The sequence below is a fragment of the Schistocerca cancellata genome, chromosome 9, assembly GCF_023864275.1.
Source record: "Schistocerca cancellata isolate TAMUIC-IGC-003103 chromosome 9, iqSchCanc2.1, whole genome shotgun sequence".
In the NCBI taxonomy this organism is placed as follows: Eukaryota; Metazoa; Arthropoda; class Insecta; order Orthoptera; family Acrididae; genus Schistocerca; species Schistocerca cancellata.
Window position 1 is genome coordinate 270,852,801 of NC_064634.1, and position 20,176 is coordinate 270,872,976.

A 20,176-nucleotide genomic window follows, 5' to 3' on the forward strand; every position below is an offset into this window, starting at 1 on the left:
GGTGATCACACACCCTATCAAGAACCGTGTCCTGCCTCTGTCGACCGTGGTGATCACACACCTTATCAAGAACCGTGTCCCGCCTCTGTCGACCATGGTGATCACACACTCTATCAAGAACCGTGTCCCGCCTCTGTTGGCTGTGGTGATCACACACCCTATCAAGAACCATGTCCCGCCTATGTCGACTGAGGTGATCACACACCCTATCATGAACCGTGTGCCGCCTCTGTCGACCATGGTGATCACACAGCCTATCAAGAACCATGTCCAGCCTCTGTCGACTGAGGTGATCACACACCCTATCAAGAACCGTGTCCCGCCTCTGTCGACCATGGTGATCACACACCCTATCGAGAACCATGTCCCACCTCTGTCGACTGAGGTGATCACACACCCTATGAAGAACCATGTCCCACCTCTGTCGACTGAGGTGATGACACTCCCTATCAAGAACCGTGTCCCATCTCTGTCGACGGTGGTGATCACACACTCTATCAAGAACCATGTCCCGCCTCTGTTGACTGAGGTGATAACACACCCTATCAAAAACTGTGTTTCACCCCTGTCGACTGTGGTGATCACACATCCTATCAATAACCATGTCCCGCCTCTGTCGATCGTGGTAATAACACACCCCATCAAGCCTATCAAGAACCCTGCCCCACCTCTGTCGACCATGATAATCACACACCCCATCAAGACCATGTTTCGTCTCTGTCGACTGTGGTGATCAGACACCCTATCAAGAACCATGTTTGACCGTGGTGATCATGTACCCTATCAAGAACAATCCCCCACCTCAGTTGACCATGGTGACCACTCACCCTATCAAGAATGGTGTCCCGTTTCTATCGTCCATGGTGATCCCACACCCTATTAAGCACCATGCGCGGACATTCTTGGACAGCTGGTGGCACGCAGGCATTGCTGGATTGAGGGGATGTAGTCGCGAGGGACAAAACCTCGTTCTCCACTGGAATCAGGACGTTGACTTGAATGAACATTAATCCAGTAGTGAAAACTCGACTATTTGTGATCGCGACGTTTGTTTGTGCGTTGCTGTTCGTAGGGTCGCCGTGAGACTAACAACAACAAGTGGAGCATGTCGAGTTGTCGGAATCTATTAGCCGTCTTCTATTGCCTGTTATTAGTTTTTGAATTTTGTGTTATTATTGGTGTAGTGCAACCAGCTGTATTTTACTGCCTAGTGGCCGCTAACGCCCCAGTTACCTAACCTGGAGGTCAGCGTATTTTTGCGGCAGTGTAATTTTCCTCGTCTTGTCGATGCTGTCCAGTATGACGTATAGTTCGACAGCCCCCTTGACTGCGGTTTGGATTGTGGTTTGTTTTGTCTACCTTGGTTGTAGTGGTTCCTTCTGCCTTTCGATGTTTTAAACACCAGATTCTGAAGATGTTGTGCTGTCTGTCACTTCACCCTCGCTTGAATTAATCTATCGTTGTACTGGTTACCCACACATTAGGTGGATTTGGTAAGAGGATTGATTGGCGTTTAAACTGTCCCTGGTTTGAGCTGCGATCCTATTATGTGAGCATGACTCTTCGCTGTCTGCCTCACCGCTTATGCAGCTGTAGGGACTTCTCTCAGGTCGATCCTTGGAGCACTGTCTGTGGATCACTCCCTTCTTATTTGGTCTGGTTGTGTCAATTGTTTAAAAATAATATTTTGTTTAAAGTATTCCTATGGCTTGTGGCCTTCAGCCGACAAATAATTTGAATTCTTTCTTAATAAGGCCTTCAGCCGTCAGTGTAGCTTGTGTTACAGGCAATTTTTTTAAAATTATTATTTTTTTTTAATTATGTCCTTAAGCAAAGTGTATGTGTTTACTGTGCAACCAACGGTAACTGATTAGGCTCCGTCCACACCTTTTCCTGCTTGCCCTATGTCCCACGTTTCAGACAGGTTCGTTGCAGGCCTTCAACTGGCCTCCTCCTACCCAACACACGGCCATCGCTAGCATCGAGACAGAACCAGCTTTCGTCAGGAAACACAACAGAGCTCCACCCTTCCTTCCAGTGAGCTCCCTCTTGACACTACTGAAGTCGCAAATGGCGGTGGCTCGGGGTTGGTGGAATGCACTCGACAGGGCGTCTGGCTCGGAGCTGTACTTGAAGTAACCAATTTGTAACAGTTCGATGTGTCACTGTAGTTCCAACTGCTGTTTAAATTGCTGCTGCAGATGCAGTATGATGCACGCCGGCCCTGACGGTGGTGCCAGGTGGCCATCCGGAGCCAGGTCTTTCCTCTCCCGTGACCTCCACTACCAGCAACCACGTACAGTGGTAACATTCCTGCCGAGTCTTTCTGCTATATTCAACAAGTAACATTCAGTTTCTCGTAACCCTATTACAAGACCTCGATCAAACTCAATGAGGTGTTGATAATGGCGCCTTTGTCGCTTTAATGACATTCTTGACTAACATCAGCTCACCAAGACCAGTCTCAGAGGTAACTAACGCCTACGACCGTTACAGCCTGTATTCAAAGCAAACCTGTTTTGAGTCCTCTAGTGATGCTTACGCGACTGGCCTTGATTTTAATAGCCATCATCTTTCAAATGTAGAAACACGTCTGCCAACTTTCGTTTATTTCGCACAAGTCCTTCTTCGTTTTGCGTTTTTTTTTTCAGTGTAGTAGTTACGTCTAATACCAACACATTTCCAATTGCCGTTCCATTATATCTAAATACAGAGCTTCTTTTCAATATCCTGAAGTTGAAATATTTAAAACTTTTGGGAAAAGAAAGCAATAACATCGACTATATCAACATGTCATTAGTTCTTCCAAGCATCAATATAGGCCCGTCCTCCCTCCGTCTATACGGTAGCTTCTTTCCACACTTACTGACTGCGATAGAAGCAGCACGTGTCTGTGGAGGTTAAAGTAAAGGAACGATGTAAAAAAGTGCGAATGTTCCCTAACCATCTTGAACGCTGCGTTTGTGATTACTCTAATTACTATGACTGACGGTCCAAACAATAATAAGGAAAGACGCAATGAGTATGTGAATTATTGCAAAGAAGAAAGACATTCTTCCATGCTGATTTACTCACTAAAATCCGATATCCCTTGCGGGACAACGTTCAAAACAGAGAAAGAAAATATGGTCACTAAAAAGGAAATTACAGCTGAAAAATATTAGTTGTAACTGTAATCTCACTTTACAGAAAGATGATTTGAGTGATGTTTAATGTTGACTTCGTCAAGCCAAATCCCAGTTCTTATTGATTAAACGCTAGTCAACCGAGCTACGACCAGCTAGTTTCATCTTAAGCTATTTAGAGAGACCGCTGTGCGGCTTGGAACAATAATTCAGCTAATAAAGATTGATTCCCGTCACACTTTGCACAGGCTTTGGACTGTCAAAATGATAAATGAACATTCCCCATTTGGCCTGTTTAAAATCAGCCTAAAAAGGGTCCATCGTTTTTATGCAACAAAACAGCACATTTTATTATTACAACAATAACTTACGTACTTTTAAGTGCTGATAATGCTGCTTTAGTATACTTAATTTTTTAGCTAAATAATCTACGAGGACTGAGTAGTCTTCATACCCCCTTAACTCATTACTTTTTAACATATCTTAGTCCAGTTACTGAATATGGGCAACGGCTTTCAAGCAGTTTTTTACGGTTTATCCCATCGTGTCGTCCAGCTTCAAGTATTCCTTCTCCTTCTTATTCTTATTCTTCTTCCCTTCAAGACTCATCTCCAACTTCATATACATGCAGTTCGTGTGGTCCGCTCCCTTTTTCAAGAAATCCATCAAACAGTTGATTCTAGGATGAGGGTTCCCAATAATTTCGTTGTGGCACCCTTCAACAGTATTCGTCGTTGGTGTCTTTTTCCGTAGCAGCTCCACGCTGCTAAGGGGATATCCTCATTCTGTAGCCATTTGTCAACAAAGTAGCCAAATAGCTGAGAGAGCTTTCGTTATCAAGAGCTCGTGCAGGAATCTCAAGCCATTCTTTACCTACGTCCTCCGGTTTTACAAATGCCAGCGCTACATACATGCAGACGTGAAGTCTTACAACTTCGTTCTTGCGGCAATGCTATGTTACACCGAGAACTTGATGTCTTCACCAAAACTCTGCTTCATATCAAAATAACATCCCTTTATTTCATTTGATGGGAGAACTTGACGAAGGGCCGATATCGCAGCTGCCTTAAAATCGACGTTCATTTATCTATGACATCACTGAGGAACAGCTTATTGAATCAGGAGAAACAGGCGAACAGGCTTGTCTTTCTTCTTACTAGGGGGCAGTGCAAATACAGCAGGAAGAATGTTTTGTTACTTGGTCGTCTTAAGTCTGCACGTAAGACATAGGTTCGTGCAAACTGCTTGGTCCATTCGGAAAGAAATGGAAAGATGTTTTTAAGCTTTATTTTCCCTTTGTTTTCACTAAAAATGATTATTCCCTTCTCTAATCTATAGTCTTCTAGAAGAAAACTAGTGCCATCTTCCATTTTTAGTGATCTTCACGAAGATCAGTTTCATAAGAGTTCTTGGGCTCTTGTTGGTTCCTCCGCGCTTGATACCGCTGGAGACGCAACTTCCTCTTCATAGAATCTTAGTCTGGCATCCCTGCTACAAAGTCATAACACTCAGATTCTGCAGATTTCCCACTTCATCCACGTATATCTCGAGTAACTGCGTAGTTTCTTCTCGAGTTCTCTTCTTCTCCCTCTTACAATTCTTCTTCCCACCTGGGTATACGATTAAAAGTTATTTGTTCAGCATGATTAACAGAAAAGGAGAGAAAAAGGAATTATATTAATGACGAGAACGAATTTTCTCTGGATCAGCACATTGTTTATCCGGTACTAATAAAGTGATTCATGACAGTGGAAAGAAATTGAAATATTTCAGCGATAGTATTAGCGTAGAAGAGCTGTATTTCTTTAAATCAATCGGGCTTCGAAAACCAAATTCTGGAAAAGACATAGGTTCTTTTATTGATCGTGCAGTAAGCATTTATGGACACAGCAATGACTGCCGATCAGTAGCATCAATTTGCATTGAAGTGACAAAATTCATGGACTACCTCCTACTGGCATACCGGATCTCCTTTTACAAGGACACTTCTTAGCAAACAGAACACAGCATGTTGTTCTCAATGGAGAGACGTCTACAGACGTTAAAGTAACCTCTGGCGTGCCACAGGGGAGTGTTATGGGACCATTGCTTTTCACAATATATATAAATGACCTAGTAGATAGTGTCGGAAGTTCCATGATGTTTTTCGCGGATGATGCTGTAGTATACAGAGAAGTTGCAGCATTAGAAAATTGTAGCGAAATGCAGGAAGATCTGCAGCGGATAGGCACTTGGTGCAGGGAGTGGCAACTGACCCTTAACATAGACAAATGTAATGTATTGAGAATACATAGAAAGAAGGATCCTTTATTGTATGATTATATGATAGCGGAACAAACACTGGTAGCAGTTACTTCTGTAAAATATCTGGGAGTATGCGTGCGGAACGATTTGAAGTGGAATGATCATACAAAATTAATTGTTGGTAAGGCGGGTACCAGGTTGAGATTCATTGGGAAGGTCCTTAGAAAATGTAGTCCATCAACAAAGGAGGTGGCTTACAAAACACTCGTTCGACCTATACTTGAGTATTGCTCATCAGTATGGGGTCCGTACCAGATCGGGTTGACGGAGGAGATAGAGAAGATCCAAAGAAGAGCGGCGCGTTTCGTCACAGGGTTATTTGGTAAGCGTGATAGCGTTAAGGAGATGTATAGCAAACTCAAGTGGCAGACTCTGCAAGAGAGGCGCTCTGCATCGCGGTGTAGCTTGCTCGCCAGGATTCGAGAGGGTGCGTTTCTGGATGAGGTATCGAATATATTGCTTCCCCCTACTTATACCTCCCGAGGAGATCACGAATGTAAAATTGGAGAGATTCGAGCGCGCACGGAGGCTTTCCGGCCGTCGTTCTTCCCGCGAACCATACGCGACTGGAACAGGAAAGGGAGGTAATGACAGTGGCACGTAAAGTGCCCTCCGCCACACACCTCTGGGTGGCTTGCGGAGAGTAAATGTAGATGTAGATGTAGACATGTCCTCAACAAGTCGTTGGACGACCACCCTTGCAGAAACACTGTGCCGTGTTGCCTCGATAGCCGTCCATAACCGCCAAAGTGATGCCGGTGCAGAATTTTGTGCACGAACTGACCTCTCCATTATGTCTCGTAAATGTTCGCTAGGAATGATGTCGAGAGATCGGATTGGCCAAATCATTCGCTCGAATTATCCATTATCCAGCCAGGTGACATGGGGCATATTCACTCATAAAAATATCATCGTTGTTTGAGAACATACAATTCATGAATGGCTACAAATGGTCTCCAAGAACCGTTTCTGGTCAATGATCGGGTCAGCTGTACCAGAGGACCCAGTCCATTCCTTGAAAACAGAGCCCATACCATTATGGATCCACCACCAGCTTGCATAGTGATATGTTGACAACTTGGGTCCACTGCTTGGTGGGGTTTGCGTCACACGTCAACCTTACCATCACCTGTCATCAACTGAAATCGAGACTTACCTGACGAGGTCACGGTTTTCCAGACACCTAGCTTCCAACCCGTATGGTAACGAGCCCGGGAGAGGCACTGCAGACGATGGCGTGCTGTTGGCAAAAGCATTCGCGTCGGTCATATGCTGCCATCGTCTGTTAACGCCGAATTTAGCAGCTCACTCCTAACGGATATGTTCGTCGTACGTTACACATTGCTTTCTGCAGTTATTTCACGCAATTTTGTTTGTCTGTCAGCACCGACAACTCTATGCAAACGCCGCTGATATCGGTCGTTAATGGAAGGCCATCGGCCACGGCGTTTTCCGTGGTGTAATGCCTAAAATTTGGTATTCCCTGCACACTCTCGACACAGTGGATCTCGGAATACTGAATTCCGTAACGATTCCCGAAATGGAATGTCCCATGCCTCTAGCTACGATTCAACGTTCAAAGTATGTTAATTTCCATCGTACGCCGTAATCACATCGCAAACCTTTTCACATGAATGACGCGAGCACAAATGACACCTCCGCCAATGCTCCCTTTTCATACGTTGTGTATGCGATGCTACCGCCATGTATATGGCTATCCTGTGACTTTTGTCATCTCAGTGTATTAGTAACACCAACATCGTTTACGCTTCTGACTAAACAATTGAAACATATATTCAACAACAAGGTTAGGACAGGAAATACGAGGGTTGGAACTTAAATAGTGGCAACTGTTTACTCACAACCGAAACAAAAGAGTTACATGTTTGCACCTGTTACTGTCCTTCAAATTATTTACCAACGTTGTGTAAAACCCGTTGCCAGCGATGTAAAAGGCGTAGTATACCGTTAGCGGAGCCTGTTCTGTTGATGGTGCGAATGGAGAGGTCTACTGCCTTCCGAATCTCTGGAACAGTTCTGAAGCGAATGCCACGAAGTGGTTCCTTTACCTTCGGAATCAAATCAAAGTCACAAGGACTTAAATCCGGGGAGTATGGTGTACAGTACTTCCCAGTCCCATCGACCGAACAGAGCAGCCACAGCTTGCGCTGTATGCGCCCGCGCATTGTCATCCAAAATTATGGGTGGGTTGCGCAGAAAGTGTCGCCGCTTCTTTCGCAAAGCTGGTCGCAGGCGATTCTCCAAAAACGAACAGTAATACTGTGCATTGACAGTCTGCCGTGGAGGAACGTAATGCGTTAGGATAACACCATCACAGTCGTACACGAGAATCACCATAAATTTCACCATACTGGGGCTCTGACTCACTTTAGACTTTCGCGGCGACCCACAATGACGCCATTCCTTGGATTGGCGTTTCAATTTTGGCTCCTACGATGTGGCCCATGTCTCATCCACTGCTACGATGCGGCGCAAGAAAGCGTCTCCGCGCTCATAGCGCTCCAAGCGCGTCTGAGCAGCGTCGTAACGCATCCATTTCTGCATTTCTGTCAAGTCATGAGGAACCCATCGTGATGCAATTTTCCGCATGCCCAGGCGTTCTTTTTGGATGCGAAGCACAGTCGTATGCGCTAATCCGGTTTCGTGGGCGAGCTCACGAATCGTATGGCTTCGATCACTGTCCACTCAAATAGTTCAAATGGCTTTGAGCATTATGGGACTTAATATCTGAGGTCATCAGTCCCCTGAAACTTAGAACTACTTAAACCTAACTAACCTAAGGACATCACACACATCCATGCCCGAGGCAGGATTCGAACCTGCGACCGTAGCGGTCGCGCGGTTCCAGACTGAAGCGCCTAGACCCGCTCGGTCACAGCGGCCGGCCACTGTCCACTAACGCGGCAACAGAATGCACGTCTTCTTCAGAGACGCTAGACGACCTGCCCGAAGCATCTTTGCCACAGTTCGCCGACCTTCGTTAAAGGCTTTTACCCAGCGTTCCACTGTTCTGTACGGCAATGCCGGTTCCCCGCACGCCTCTTGAAGACCTTGATGACACTGTCGTACTGTACGACCTCTGGCACATTCAATCTTGATCGAACTCCGTTTTTCCTGTTTCAAAAACATAGTGACACCGTTACGTTAGACCGCTCGCTCACAAGTGACTGTGTTTCCCTCGATTGTGCGCACGCCGGTGACGCAAGGGCGAGTCCATTTGCTCGGAGGTAAGGCAGGTATGACAACAACATCTGCTATCAGCGACAATAGTAGATTCCATTGCATAGTGCCTCCACAGCAGCGTTGCCACTGTTTAAGTTCCAACCCTCGTATTAATAACATTACACCAAGTCAGATCACGTTTAAATCAAATGCAATTAGTGTAAATTGCACAATAGCATTACCTTCTGCCTCCCGTGTAGGCAGATAAGACGCCGAGCGCAAGCCATACAAGAACAAATAAGCCAGGAGTATCAAATGTTTTCACACAAAAACATAACGAAAAAATTAATATCTTTAATGCCCATAGCATCCGATACCTTAGAGGGCTTTGGATTTATTTTTCTCGATTCTTAATTTCCTATTGTATACTCTCCACTATTTCTCCATTTCCAGAGTTGCATCATTATGTGGTCCACAGAGACGTTCTGATACGTTAAACATCCCTTCTTCGTTCGAATGCGTCCTTCCCTTGCAAGATTTTTGACGTGAGCATACCCACGCAACAGCACCTTTATTTACATTCCATCACCTTACGATTCGCGTAACAACTTCAATAAATAGAAGGCCTGCCCTTGGTCGGTGTAATAATTTTCATGTTGATGGTCACACTCGTAACTTCGGAAGAAAAGTGAGCATAAGGACTTGCCTTTCGACCAGCGTAGTCTTATCCCTTCGGAGCAGGTGCAACCGTCTAGAGGAATTCATGGAGCAAGGTGGTAGGGGAGGAGGAGGAGACAAGGGTACTCAACCCTTCAAAGTAGATAAAAAAAGCAGTGTCGTGAGTCGCAAATTACCTCGTTCGCAAGTGTCCGAATACCGTCTTGGAGTTCTTGGTGCACCGCACGAGACATTGCTGAATAGAGTAATTCGACTTCAATTATGACTGTCGTACACAGGGAGACTGCTCTTTGCCACATGACGGAGAAGGAATCTCAGTTTGGTAAAGCCGGGTCGTGCTCGGATTGAGACACAACTTCCGAAAAAATGCACGAGAGACACAGTGGTTGCGAGCTGTTACATGGAGATTCCGGGAACGTTTGAAACACGCGGCATGCTTCTTCATTCATCACCAGCAACACCGTTCGGCAGGTGCCACGTGCGTAGAGACAGAACGGCGTGACGCGGAACCGTGTCGTTTTTGCCGCTGCGTGCCTGGCGCATGCGCAGTCGACGCCATGTGTTGCCGTGGCCTGGGTAGGCACGTGTTTATCAGCGCTCAGTCCTCGGCGGTCAGCTGAGGGGAGCGGACGGTCGTATTGCTGTCCCTGTGCGCGGTCCGGACTGTAGACGTTGTTTCGCGAGCCAGCAACATGTCGGAAAATCACATCACGGCGGACGGGGTCAAGTACAGCCCCGTCAGAAAGTCTGCTGACGACGAGATGAAGGAGCCATCCAGATGTTCCCCCGCAGCCCTCTATGCTGGTACGTTCGTGTTCAGCTCAGGAAACTATTGTTGCACAAACAATTGCAAGGCTTTGCGCTGCAAAAATGGCTTTCACGTAGTTCTCCTTGTTCATAAACTAATTATTAAAACTTTTCCTTTGATGGAGAGCTTCAAACTCACCGAAACTAATTTAGTTAAATAAAGAAATGTTTTCTCCTCAGGAACGTATTAAGCTTGTTGCTGAGTAGGATGCGAATGTTGCTTTCTCAGTTCAGCTCATATGTATGAGCATGGCGATCCTTTTGATGTTAAGGAGTCATGAATATCCAGTCTACCATAACTGGATACTTTGTCGCGTTGTTCATTACATCGGTTGATGATGACGAAATGTCACTGTGATTAAAAAGTGAGCAACCAGTAGCTTTTTAATTGGATAAGATTTATTATATCATTAAAAAGTTTTCGAGCCACTGCTTGCGCTAGGATTGTGGGAGTTAATGTACGCCTAATTTTACTTCATTTCGGCTGCCACCACGACGTTTAGTTCCACTTGGTCCAAGAAATACTTCACTCTGGTAATGAGTCTGCACCAGCTCTATAACTAGTTAGTATATCGTATCAGTTAAAAAAAAAATAGACTGATAAATTGTACCTACCGAAATCGACAATTTGTCATATTCTACTTGAGTCAGGTGTTCAGAGTCCTTTGCATTCTATGACAGATCAAGGAAGGAGGATTAAGGTATTTCTTCCTGTCGACGATGTCACTGGAACACGAAGTCACGTTGAGGAGAGTAATCGGCCAAGTCCTTTTCAAGGGTAATATCCTGGCAATCAGATTAAGCTATTCAGGAAGCTCAAGGCAACTTGAAAAAATGAATAGCCATATGGGGATCTGAAGCCCAGTCCTCCCGAAAGCGAGTAGTTTTATTTAACCATTACGCCACCACGCTTAGTCTCTGAAATGGATGATAACTTTCAAGAATCAAAGGAGATCCTTTGAAGTAAACAGTGGTGCCTGTATCAACAATAATGGCAAGATTTCAGTATGACCAAATAGCCTCCAAAATTGTTATTCCACAGATTCTTCATTTGAATTTGTAAGCTCAGTCTTCAATGGTATTAGTGCTCTCCATCATGTCCTGCAGTCTTTGTAGAATATGGCTACTGTGTCACCATGAATTCCATAGCAGGTTGCTGAGGTAACTTGTTACTGCTACAGATATTACACCAACGATGTTCAAAGTTGCGACCGAATTATTCTCTAACCTGCACAGTGGTTAGAACATGAGCCACGCAGTTATGAAGAGCGGGATGCAAAGGCCCGTCCAGCAATGGTGATTCAGTTATCCTCCAGTTTGACTAAATCGCTGATATGTGTGCACGCATAGTTCCTTCAATAAGACCGCAAACAGGTACTTTCTTCCCAGTTGGAAGGTTGAGTAACTGAGAGACCTTTACTGGTGTTGACTGGACGCTAGACTCGTCTTCCTTCCTACTAAACCATTTCTATCCGTGCTGGTAAGGAGTCTTCACACGAAGATAAAACTGTCATTATCATTCCACAGTCGCCCCCCATTTTGTTGCTATCGCAACAGCCGACTCAGTTAACCCGAAAAGGTCAATTAAATTATTTACGAAGAGCAGTCAGCCTGCAAGTTATCCAAATCATTAAGATGGCTATTTTCAGGCGTACCGGTAAATATCAGTGGTGTAGTATTTTCTTTTTGCTCCTTTCATTTTGACCTTACAGACATATCACCACCAATTAAAAATTTAGTGGTGTTGCACATGTCAAAATTCGTCAAGTTATTGAAATGTTACTAAAACGACTCAAAACACAGTGGTCAATTTTATACCAGCACAAAATGATCCTGCTACGCTTTTTAAAACTCACGCAGCAACTGTGTTATTATGCACAGCACGTGTTTTATACCAACAGGTAGGTGTACAGAAAGTCGGAACGAGTTTATTTGACTTGGATCGCACCCCACTGTTTCGAACACTGTTATTTGTGCACGACGCTATACCAGGTACTGATTGGTGACGTGTAGCTACGTCACAGTTTAACGATCACAAGTGACAGATGTATTCTATCTCGGAGCCTCTGATTTCGGGAGTATTCTTTAGTATTTTCGTGGGTGCTTTGATTTCTAGTTAATGACAGCGGTAAGAAAGGCTAGATAAATTTTTTCTCTCCTGCAGTTGTTACACTCATGTTCTTACGCATTTTTGTCTAACGTATCATACAGTTATACCGCCAACAACGACCTTTTTCTCTAACAGGAAACTGCGAGATGACCTCAAATTAAACTTCGCTTTTTTCCAGACAAATTACTGATAAACAAGAAGAGAGAAAGGAAGCGTCCGTTGGTCAGGCTGTTTGCGTTTTGAATCGTACGTGTCACTAATTTTTCGTCCACATTGAGTTCTGGGGATGCATTTTCGTTTTATGTGGCTATATAGTCGGAGCAGATAAGTAAGACTTGCCTGGGAGACTCTGACTTGTTTAACTCCTAATTCAGAAGAATCTATTCCTTCAAAATGTTCGCAATCTTTCTGTAGGTGTGTGTAAAATCAGTTGTATGTCCTTCTAAATATTTCGGAGGCACCGGTAAAATTGGCGCCCCACTATCACAATCGATAACCTGACAAGCACATTTCGTCAGGCGTAGTGTAGATTTTGTTTAGACACAAAGACGATGGAGCATTGTCTGGTGATCAGGATCATTATTTATATATCAGTTTCAATTGGGACATGCTAACCTTAGCTGCATGGTCACGGAACGAGTTAGTACATGGTTTACACAATAATCATTAGAAAACTTATAAAAAATTAATGAAACTCGAAACTAAATTGAGAATTTACGAATAAATAACCGATTACAGAGTAGAGTTCTCACCTGCTGCGAGGAGTACCTGAACAGAATAGGTATGAATCACAAGGAAATCTTTCAGTTCGGATTTGAATACTTAGGCTTTATCAGTCAATTTTTCCCATTCTGCAGGAAGCCTATTGGAAATGAAACGTGGTTAACAGTGTACACATTTCTGTACAATACTTAAATTATTACCCAACTGCACATTATTTATGCTTCTAATATTTGCTGAATGAATGATTATTGCAGTTTCTTCTGACTGAGTCAGTATTCTCAACAACGCATCCCACATCTGAAAAACAAGATACACGAAGCACGCGCATCGACACTGCAAATCAGTGAGCCGCCCCTTCTCCCGGCTAAGAATATTCTTGGTGAATGGACAGAGATCTCCCGAAATATAACCCGATACAAGATAATGGAGTGAAAGTTATCAAAGTAAACAAACCCACGCGTTTTAGTGTCACAGTGGAGATCATTCTTACAATAAAGATATACATTAGCATTCACTTACTACACAATATTGTGTAAGCGATACATTCAAGAAAGCCTTCAATTCATTCTTAGTCTAACAATTTTAAATGGTCGACTTCGCTGGCTGACCACTTTGGGACAAAGCAATTTCACTTTTGAAGAAGTACGGTTGCCAGAAACAGTATGCGATGCATTTTGTTGCAGTTGAGCATTAATCAGTTTTTTGAAAGCCACGAATCGATGTTATTGACTGCCTTTTCTGTTCACACTCATGTTCTTACGCATTTTTGTCTAACGTATCATACAGTTATACCGCCAACAACGACCTTTTTCTCTAACAGGAAACTGCGAGATGACCTCAAATTAAACTTCGCTGTTTTCCAGACAAATTACTGATAAACAAGAAGAGAGAAAGGAATCGTCCGTTGGTCAGGGTGTTTGCGTTTTGAATCGTACGTTTCCTGCAAAACTAGGGGTTTAATTGGGATTCTAAGCTGCATATGCAGAGATCGGCAAGTTTGTACCATAATATTTAACCCAGTTTCTACCCAATATTAGAGCCCTGCAATTTAGTATGATTTCCATCTTGTAGTTGATCACGGAAGGAACAGCAGCCTGAGAAATCATGACTGGAGGTAGGGGAGGGGGTGGTAAGGATAGCATACAAGGACCCTTAACGGAATGTTACACAAGTTACAACAATACGCACTGTTGGTTCAAATGGCTCTGAGCACTATGGGACTTAACATCTGATGTCATCAGTCCCCTAGAACTTAGAACTACTTAAACCTAACTAACCTAAGGACATCACACACATCTTTGCCCGAGGCAGGTTTCGAACCTGCGACAGGAGCGGTCGTGCGGTTCCGGACTGAAGCGCCTAGAACCGCTCGGTCACTCCGGTCGGCTCGCACTGTTGGTGTATTACTGTGGATGCAGATGGTAATTACTAACAAGGTACGTTGGGTGGAAGTCAAAGTTCTTTGCCTTGTGTGTAGATAGGTTATTAGAAGCAGAAAATTCTCATTTGAATGATATTGAAAGAACCATCACAAAATTGAACTGATATTAGAATCTAAAATAAGGAAGAACAGGTTTCAGTATCTTATGATGAGTTCAATGAAAACAGAACACTAGCTGGGACTAAGAGAGGATGGTGCAGGAAATAGGCAGTGTCTTATTCAAAGGAGGTATACTGCCATTTGCGTTATTCAGGGAATCCATGAAAAATCTAAATCTGGGTGGAAATGCCGGGATCTGATCGTCATTCCAAATACTCATCCTGTCTCTTATCTCGGCGCCGCCGCTATCGATGCTATCAAAATTTAATAACACACTTTCCCAGACAGATGCTTTAAGCTTGACAGGTGATCCTGAGGACAATGAAATTGGTCTTGAACCATCTGCTTCGCTTCAGTACGAGCAGAAGGGAACAAATTACTTGTGGCAGAGTTGGCGAAAGATGATGCAAGATATATCTGGTAGTGCTGTTGCCACTTTTCAACTGTGTAGCGCAAATGGCTGCTAGCGATAAATGACGGGTTGAGGTACACGCACGAAGCAGTCGTGCCTACACGGCGGTCAGGGATCTCGCCTACTCAGCTGGACACTGATGTGACAAGATACTATCTTCATATATATACAGTTAAGGCTCACCGGCCATTTGAACATCTTCTTCGGTGCGAATGCTCCAACAGTGCCGAACTCTTACAGGAATCGGCATTAAAGCCGCGAGTAATGAGTATAATGGGCAGGGGCACTATTAATATAGTGCGGGACATTAAGTTGAGAATGTGGGTCTCACGGGAGGCGTGCCAGAGGTAAGTCTCTGCCGTCGCACTATCCTCTGTGTCTCAAATGGATATATCTGCCATGTAAGCAGGAGATCCCGGGTTCGAGTCCCGGTCGGGGCACACAGTTTAAACTGACCCCGTCGACTTATATCAACGCCTGTATGCAGCTAGGGGTATTCATTTTGTTGTAATTTCATCCCTATTAGTATCGAACCTCCTTTTACCCGGCTTAGTGCACCAACTCGACGTGGCACAGACTCAGCAAGTCATTGAAAGTCCTTGCACTTACACTGAATCATGCTGCCTCTATAATCGTCCATAATTGTGAAAGTATTGCCGGTGCATGATTTTGTATACAAACTGACCTCGCGACTATGTCTGATGAATGTTAGGTGGGATTCATATCGGGCGATCTGGGTCAGCAAATCATCCGCTCGGAATGTTCAGAATGATCTTTAAACCAGTCGCGAAAAACTGTGGCTTTGTGATATGACAGATTGTTGACAGATTGTTGACAGATTGTTGACAGATTGTTGACAGATTGTTGACAGATTGTTGACAGATTGTTGACAGATTGTTGACAGATTGTTGACAGATTGTTGACAGATTGTTGACAGATTGTTGACAGATTGTTGACAGATTGTTGACAGATTGTTGACAGATTGTTGACAGATTGTTGACAGATTGTTGACAGATTGTTGACAGATTGTTGACAGATTGTTGACAGATTGTCATACTCCATGAATGGCAGCAGATGGTCTCCAAGTAGCCGAACAAAACCATTTCCAGTCAGTGATCGGTTCAGTTGTACCACAGGACCCAGTCTATTCCATGTAAACATAGTCCACACCATTATGGAGCCGTCACCAGCTTGAACAGTGCCTCGTTGGCAATTTGGGTCCATGGGCTTGTGGGATCTGCTCCACATTCGAACACTACCATCACCTCTTAACAACTGAAATCGGGACTTACCTGACGAGGCCACGGTTGTCCAGCCGCATAGGGCCCAACCGATATGGTCAAGAGCCCAGGAGAAGCGCTGCAGACGATGTGCTGCTCTCAAAGACCCTCGCGGCGGTCGTCTGCTGCCACAGCCCATTAATGCCAATTTCACCGCACTGTCGTAACAGGTACGTTCCTCTTACATCTTATATTGATTTCTGCGGTTATTTCACGCAGCGCTGCTTCTGTGTTAGATCTGAAAATTTTACGGTAACGCTGCTGCTCTCGGTCGTTAAGTGAAGTCCGTTGGCCACTGAGTTGCCCGTGGTGAGGGTTAATGCCTGAAATTTGGTATCTCGGTTCACTCTTGACAATGTGGATCTCGGAATACTAAATTTCGTAACTACTTCGAAATGGAATGTCCCATGTGTCTAGCTCCAACTACTATTCCGTGTTTAAAGTCTTAATTTCCGTTGTGCGGCCATAATCATATCCAAAATCTTTTCACATAAATCACCCGAGTATAAATGATAGCTCCGCCAATGCACTACCTTCTTAAACCGTGTGTAAGATACGCTAGCGTCATCTGTGTATGTGTGTATCGCTATCCCATAACTTCTGTCACAGAGAGACTGAAACGAAGTCGTTATGTAAATGAGGAAACAAGCAGGAAATGCGAGAAATAAATCTCCTGCTAACACGCGACCTACTTCTTGCTGACCGCTTGGTACTGGAAAGACTGCCCGGCTGAGTGGCCTCATCTGCTGGATGGTTGATATCACGATGACCTCGAACCCATCGTCACCTGGATTTAGCAGTATCAGTAAGAGCACCAGACCATGCCTGACGGGTTAAGCTTCGTCTCCCAGCTGTCAATGTTAAGATATTTTGTTGCCTACAGCGATTCTGACATTATCATTCATCTTGCGCTTTATTTCGTCTTCATCTTTCACAACTTTAGTGGAATAACGGCACGAGCTCAGAAACAAGTGCTCATAAAGGTCGTAGGTGGTGCCGTACGTCGAAATCGACTTTAAATAGATGCGCTACTCAACAATAGCGTACCTCGAATCTGGTTAGAATCTCGAGGTAGATCACGCACCAGATTCCTGTACGTAGCACTTCGACTGGCAGTCGTCGAAATATTGTAAAAAAAAGGAAAGCTCGACTGCTAAATAACCAAAAATGTCATATTTACAAAACTCGTTAGCCATGTCGTTAGGTGAATACTGTATATCAGTGTCACTTCTCCCAGAATGAACCATTTGTATAATTACTAGGGCCTCGATTTAATGGCAAGTCATATTTTTTTCTGAACTATAGGGCGAATTTTAGAACAATTTATACACAAATCTAGGCATTTTAGTAACAGGTCATATTGCGCTAACTGTTAATATAATAGGTCATATTTCCGTCAACTTTTGCCAAAAATGCATATACCGTTTTTCTCGTATCTTACGGGACACACGAGTAAGAAAAGGAATATCTTGCTCACGAGACAATATTTAACGTGTTATTATGAAAGACAAACAGATAAATTAGTACACAGCTTTATTTCTCAGGACTGTAGCAGAAAATCGGTGTACCACAACAGTCGTTCCGCGTTGCGCAGAGTCGACAATACGCTCTGAGCCAACAAAGGCGGCTTCTACCGTAATAATCATACGGAATAACATGCCTAAAGCAAAGTGCTCCGACAGCGTGAAGTTGCGAGGATATGTTCGAGAATTTGGAGAGAAGTTCTTTAGTACTGAGGGAAAATATTATTTTGTAAACTGTGTGAAGTTAAAGTTAGTGCAGAAAAGTGCTTTAATGTGCAACAACACTGTAACACCGCTAAACACAGCAGTTGTGTGAAACGAAGTGCTGAAAATAACAGCAAGAAAACGCTGCTATATGAACAGACAGGTAAATCGTCAACCGTGCAATCATTCTGCAAGGATTTGTGTGAGATGATGGTTGGTTCAAAATGGTTCAAATGGCTCTGAGCACTATGGGACTCAACATCTTAGGTCATAAGTCCCCTAGAACTTAGAACTACTTAAACCTAACTAACCTAACGACATCACACACACCCATGCCCGAGGCAGGATTCGAACCTGCGTCCGTAGCAGTCCTGCGGTTCCGGACTGCAGCGCCAGAACCGCTAGACCACCGCGGCCGGCGTGAGATGATGGTGTCCTGCAACATCCCATTGGAAAAGCTGAAGAATCCACGCTTCAGACGGTTCTTGGAGAAGTATACAACACATCCAGTTCCAGATGCATCTACACTGAGAAAACTATTTATCCGTATGCTCCAATGATGTGCTAAACAAAATACGAATTGCTATTGCTGAGCAAAAGATCTGGCTGTCGATAGATGAAACTACGGATATTAGTGGGCGATATATTGCAAATGTTGTTGTTGATGCTCTAAACGTTGATGGCCCTGGAGATACGTTCCTACTAACGTGTGAAGCTCTCGATAGAGTAAACAATTTGACGACTGCTATTTTGTTTGACAACTCTCTGAAGCTACTGTGGCCGGATGGTGTGAAAAAAGACAACGTTTTGCTGCTTGTAACAGATGGTGCTTCATATATGGCTAAAGCAGCCGAAGGGCTTCAGATTCTCTACCCCATTATGGTGTACGCCACTTGGCTTGCACATGCGTTGCGCAGAGTTGCCGAAGAGGTGCGTTCAAATTACCCTGACGTGGACAAATTAGCCACGAACCCTACAGAAAGAAAGAACTATACTTACAGTATTTTGAGAAGGGGATTTTGTATTACTTTGTGATGGATAAAAAATTAAATAAACAAACAAGAATGCTTTAAATAAACTTCTATTAAGTCATATTTTATTTTTAAGGTTAAGTTTTAGGTCATAAATGCTTGCATATTTCACTGTTTTTAGGTAATTAAAATCCGGGCCCTAATAATTACCGATGTGGATGTAAACTCCTAATTTCGACACGTGTTCAGGAGGACCAGTGCCTAAATCACAAGTCGTCAAGAGTCAGAGTCTCGATAGGTTTCTTACACTCCATAAAAAAATTCTAACATGCTTTTCTCGAAAGATTATCGGTTATTGGCACCCCGATGACGAAATATTACTCACCTCTACAGTGAACGAAAGCTAAAATCTAACCCTACATTACATACATACTGCACAAGCCACCGTATGGTGCGTGGCGGAGGGTATCGCACAGCATTACTAGACATTTCCCTTCCTGTTCCACTCGCAAATAAAGCGAGGGAAAACGACTGTCTATATGGCTTCGAACGAGTCATAATCTCTCTAATACTTTCGTGGTCCTTACACGAAATGTACTTCGGCGGCTGTAGAATCTTTCTGCAGTCAGCCTCAAAAGCCGGTTCTCTGAATTTTCTCAGTACGGTTACTCTAAAAGAACGTCACCCTCCCTCCACTGAGTCCCATTTGAGTTCCCGAAGCATCTCCGTAATACCGGGCTATTACAAATGATGGAAGCGATTTCATAAATTCACTGTAGCTCCGTTCATTGACATATGGTCACGACACACTACACATACGTAGAAAAACCCATAAAGTTTTGTTCGGCTGAAGCCGCACTTCAGGTTTCTGCCGCCAGAGCGCTCGAGAGCGCAGTGAGACAAAATTGCGATAGGAGCCGAGAAAACGTGTGTCGTGCTTGAAATGCACTCACATCAGTCAGCCATAACAGTGCAACGACACTTCAGGACGAAGTCCAACAAAGATCCACCAACTGCTAACTCCATTCGGCGATGGTATGCGCAGTTTAAAGCTTCTGGATGCCTCTGTAAGGGGAAATCAACGGGTCGGCCTGCAGTGAGCGAACAAACGGTTGAACGCGTGCGGGCAAGTTTCACGCGTAGCCCGCGGAAGTTGACGAATAAAGCCGACGGTTTGGAAAATCTTACGGAAAAGGCTAAAGCAGAAGCCTTACCCTTTACAATTGCTACAAGCCCTGACACCCGACGACAAAGTCAAACGCTTTGAATTTTCGGCGCGGTTGCAACAGCTCATGGAAGAGGATGCGTTCAGTGCG

General features: G+C 44.1%; 1 protein-coding gene across 1 annotated transcript in view; it reads left to right on the forward strand.

Moving 5' to 3' along the window:
• The first annotated feature begins 9,905 nt into the window (after window positions 1-9,905).
• Window positions 9,906-20,176, forward strand: part of LOC126100562 (lysosome membrane protein 2-like) — a 454,514-nt gene continuing 444,243 nt past the window's right edge. The window contains exon 1 of the mRNA XM_049911179.1: window positions 9,906-10,094. Coding sequence (XP_049767136.1) covers window positions 9,983-10,094 — 112 coding nt within the window. The 5' untranslated portion in view covers window positions 9,906-9,982. The remainder of the gene's footprint in view (window positions 10,095-20,176) is intronic.